This window comes from Rhea americana, unplaced genomic scaffold (assembly GCF_003343005.1).
Source record: "Rhea americana isolate MKP2758 unplaced genomic scaffold, rheAme1 scaffold_70, whole genome shotgun sequence".
Taxonomy (NCBI): Eukaryota; Metazoa; Chordata; class Aves; order Rheiformes; family Rheidae; genus Rhea; species Rhea americana.
The window spans coordinates 1,094,967-1,099,880 of NW_028186868.1; the positions used below are offsets into that span (position 1 = coordinate 1,094,967).

At 51.1% G+C, this 4,914-nt stretch overlaps 1 protein-coding gene across 2 annotated transcripts in view; it reads right to left on the bottom strand.

Moving 5' to 3' along the window:
• CRY1 (cryptochrome circadian regulator 1) overlaps positions 1-695 on the bottom strand; it is a 41,949-nt gene extending 41,254 nt beyond the window's left edge. The window contains exon 1 of one of the 2 annotated variants that reach the window (XM_085321687.1): positions 51-695. In XM_085321687.1, coding sequence (XP_085177813.1) covers positions 51-208 — 158 coding nt within the window. In that variant the 5' untranslated portion in view covers positions 209-695. The remainder of the gene's footprint in view (positions 1-50) is intronic. The other variant, XM_085321686.1, reaches the window with a different exon arrangement.
• Positions 696-4,914: the final 4,219 nt, after the last annotated feature.

The window sequence follows — 4,914 nt, forward strand, 5'->3', positions numbered from 1 at the left end:
ACCGCATACATAACCGGGGATCGCGGCCCGCCGCCCCCGCCCGCACTCACCGCCACCTGTTGATGCCCACGTTGGACGAGCCGGCGAACCACGGGTCGAGGATGTAGACGCAGCGGATCGTGTCGGCGCCCTGGATGCACTCCCGCAGCGCCGGGTTGTCGTGGAGCCGCAGCCCCTTGCGGAACCAGTGCACGGCGTTCACCCCCATGCCGCCGCGGGCCGGGCGGGCGCTCAGCGGGAGCCGCCGCCGGCGGAGCCGCTCATCGCCCGGCGCCGGGGCGAGCAGCGGCCGCCGCCCCGCGGGGGAGAGCGGAGGGAGCGGTGCGGGGTCCCCGGCGCCGCCGCGGCGAGTAGGGCGCTGGCGGAGCCGGGACGTGGCCTCACCTCAGGCGGCTCTAGGAGACGGCGCCGGGGGCGGCCGCCCGGCGGGCACACATCACCCCGCGCAGCGCCCGCGCCGGGAGGGAAGAGGCGGAAAAGCGGGACGGTGGCTCCGGCCGGCAGGGCTCGGCTCCCGGGAAGCAGCCGCTAGCGCCGCCGCAGCCTCGCCGCTCGCCCTGTGACTCCGCTCCGGGGCTCCGCCGGCCGCCGCGCTCCGCCCCCCGGCCCTGATTGGCCGGGGCCGCCCCCACGTGACCGGCAGCCCTCACGTTTCTGAAGTGTGTTTACTAGCCGCGGAGGGGAGAGGCAGCGGGAAGGGTCCCCGCCGCGGCGCTCTCGGCCCCGCGCCCGCCGCCGGACAACCGGGGGAGCCAGCAGCCCCGAGGGGAATCCCACCCGGCTGGGCGGCGCGAGGCACCGGGCCGCGGCGGGGAAAGGCGCCGCGGGCGGAGGCCACGCCCCCCCTCCGCACGGGGCGCCGGGGACCCGGATGAGCACGGGGCTCGGGGGAGGCTCATGGAGGCGCCACTGCCAGTCAGGCAGTGCCGGGGGGCGCGTGTGCGCACGCGCCGGCGCCGGTGACCTGTTATGTATAACGCTCGCCGCGGAGTGCGCGTGCGTGGCCYCTTCCGTAACGGCTGCGGCGGGGGCGGGCGGTGCCGCGGGCAGGGGCGGGTCCGTTATGCAAGTGCTCACGTCGGGAGCCCGCCCCCGTCACGGTCGGCTGTCGCACGTCAGCCTTCCCTCTGCTCCCCCCCGGTGCTTCCCGGCCGGGCGCCCTGCCCGCGGAGGAGGGAGTTCCCCGTCGTTATTTTAAGATATATGCCGTCGCTTACGAAGCGGACACAGGCAGCGCTAGCGCGGCTGTGCAGGTCCCCGGTGCCAGAGCTGTGGAAAGCACATCTTCAAGAGAGCGCTGAGAAGTGAAATGAGCTGAAATGGTCTCTAGCACTATTGGTAAAGTCACTATTAGCAAATGGTGTACATCTAACATGTATTTTCCTTTTGATTGCAGACCTAAAAAATGCCTGCGTGGTGCAGRTTTTCTTAGACTTTCTCTGGTGTTGGCCACTAGGCAAGAGGCATCCTCCTGACAGGACTCAATATAGCAATTTCAAGCCCCTACATAGCAGCTCTGTATGCACTTCTGAAACCAAACTTTCGTGTATGAATTGTAACTTAAGCTACAACTTCTAGTACTTTCCATAAACAACAGAAACAACAGTAAGAGGGCGCTCATTAAAAATAATGTACATGCCTGTGCAGTACTTCCCTTCCTTGACTTTCAAAAWTCCAAAGTAGGAAGGTATTTTAAATCTAAAAATTACAGTTGCTCTTTCTACTAAAATATTTTTTCTGCTTAGGTATGGAAAACTAAAATCTAAAGTCAATAAAAAGTAACAGATATACATCATGTGTTTCCCTTGATGCTCTTCTTTCCTCATCGTGAATGACTTCATAAAATGTCATTACTGATCAAAGCATGCTAATAGAGAAGGCCCCAACCATGATTAGAGTCCCTTGGTATTTGAGATTGTATAAATTTTCTCTCTAAAAAGTGTGGTGGACCAACTTTTCTTAAGCATTTAACAGTAACTGAACAGTAGTATTAATCATTATGAGGTTTTCCACTATTATTTTTTCATACATGAAACATCAGATTCCACAGCACCAAGAGGAACCCATGGGTTTCTTGCTTGCTCAGCTATTATTTTTAAGAAATGTCAAAACTCTGTTGACTGACTTTCAAAGAAATAAAGTAGAAGTGAATAACAAAAATCTCAGCAGTTAATGACCACTTCCCTTAAATTCCTTTCAGTTCTTTAATATTTCAGCACACTGAGAAGAAAGCTTACTTTCAAGGAAAGTCACGTTACAACATAGTTTTTATTTAAAACTTCTTTAAACTGCTTTTACATACTCCTCTAAGCTCATTGCTCAAAAATCTTGTATCTTACATTCCCTGCTAGCTCCTCACAATGCTGTGACACTGAGCAAGTGCCAACTGATCTGCCTTCTTTAAAATGTTACATTTAAAACTATTAAACTGAGGTGGAACCAAGCCTCCTTTGCAGGAATTTATTGTTTCATAACCAAATTACAACCATAAAATCATCACWCTGTAAGCTGTTTATCACTACAGATTAAATAACAACTGTAATTAGCATATTATTATGTCAAAACACCATTCAGCTCTATCCATACCTTCCATTCTAAAGTGATTTTTTTTGATTTAAAAAGTGGGGAAGGTGAGGAATGTATTAATTAAAATGACAGATCTCAAGGGAAGAGGCACTCTCTGCAAGTTAGTGAAAAAAGAAAATATAATCAGTTAATCAAGGAACTTGTGCAAATAAATCCCACTACCGTGTTCTCTTGTGGATAACTTTTGAAAGAACAGTATTGCTAATTCAGCTAACTTAGCCCAGGTTGTGATACCAAAAATCCAGAGTGGAGAGAAGAAAAAATCAAAAGAGAAAAAAAAAGATAACATAGAGGAGTGAAAGGACAAAATAAAACATCAAGGAGCAAACATGGAATATACTCTGTATTTTAAAAGTCAGAAGAGTTTTTAGATTCATGTTTCTTATCTCCATTGCATGTAATTATGTCACTCCTATTCAAAACTATTAAGTGTTATTGAAACAGCAGTCATGTAGGAAACCAAGCTTGGATAAGATTTGTAGAGCATTCCTGCTATAGCAATTCTCCTTTTCATACTTAGSTCTAATACAGACTATTGAAAATGTAGCTGACTAAAGAAGTGTTTTCAAAGCAAACAGTCTCGATTTTCACTTTTTGAAGTATATGTTTATGCAGACCAGGGTTAAACGGTTTTTAAAAATACTAAAATGCCCAGAAAAAATTGTCTAGTCTAGAAATTATTTGTGTCTTTRCCAATTTTTTACTCTAAGTTTAGAAATGAGCTAAAGAGGAGACCATCTGAACTGAGTAAGATACAGGRGGCAGATTCTCACCATCACAGCTCATTTTGCTTCTGAAACAACCCCRGCAAAACTGTTAATCCAATGACTACTTTTATAAATTTTATTCTCTTGTTAGAGATAAGTGCAGTGATCATATGGAAGAAAATATATTGATGTAAGAGAAGCTTCCCACGATTACATYGTTTTTGCTTTTCATCAAAATTTGATCCTGAACAGATTTTTCAGTGTGCTACCTTCCAAAAGAGTAGAACAGTCTTTGTAGAAAACATGTTTGGTATCAGGAGCACTGCTGCTTTTGATCTCCTCATTAGCATTTTTGGTAGCTACTGCACTGCATAGGGTGCAAGTCCTCACACTGATAATTGCAACATAGTAATACTTCAAAACAATASACTTTGAGTTAGTACATTAATTCTTTCTTGAAAGCTATGTAAATCCAAGCAGTCCTCTTCGTATATCACTTTAAAACATTTCTAATCATAACAAAGTCGATTTTAACAGGTGGAAGAAACTCAGGTGTCTTTACATGATAAAAAGCCTGTAATCCAATTTACTTCATTGATTAAGAACAGAGTGCATGAACTACGGCATACTAAATTCACATCTGYGGGATGGCAAAGTCCTTGTTTGCTGCAAACTCAGAATTAAAGTACAGCCACTTAATGACCATACCTGTGTGTACTGTGAGACCTGCCGATTCAAGCATTTTTTTCCCTTCTTCTTACACCAGTCAATGAACACATGACGATGCAGAACTGACAGAAGCCAGGCACCCTGAGTACCGCACGGCATCAACCCAACTTCTCCAGTCTGCTTTCCATCCAGCTTACGGCRGCAGTCACACCAGGAACGGACGGACGGAGTGCGACTGTGCTCCTTTCAGAAACACCAGGACGCTTCTGTTCCGGGTGCCAGGCGGGAATGGGAGCCCTGCAGCCTGCTCCACGCGTGGTGAGGTTGATGCTACGCACCCCCAAAAGCCCCCGTGCCGCAGCCTCACAGCCTCGGTGGCGTGAGGGCGCCCCCGATCACGCGGCCTGCGCTGTTCCTTGGACCTTTCGTGGGAAAGCGGACGAGGCCGAAATGACATACGCCAGATTCAGGCATCACGGAGGGATTTATACAGAGTAGCTCAGTTTCGATTTGCCCTTCGTCCGCCTCACGGCTCCCCCCATGCATCTTGTGAGGTGGGGGAACGACCGACACCACCATCGTGCTGCCCGTTGGGGCTCTCTTACTTCACCCAGCAACTTTTTAAGGCGCAGGCTTAATTTCTACCAAACGCCTGAAACAGCGGGCAGTCAACCCCCGTTACGCTAGGGCAGCAAAGCCAGGCAGCAGAGAGGGCCCTGGGGCGCAGGGCTGGCAGGGGCACTTCGGCCCTCGCCGCTGCCGTGGCCAACGGGCTCCCCTCGCCGTGTCGGTGTGGGGACGCGCGTGTCCGTGCGCGTGTGCGTGCGGGGGGGGGGGTCAGTGCAGAGCCAGGGCGGCCCCGAGGCCCGCGCCGCCCCTACCCCGTCCCTCGCGCGCCGCCGGCCATGGCGCCCGCGCCGCGCCGCACGCACCGCGCCGCCTCGGCCCGCCC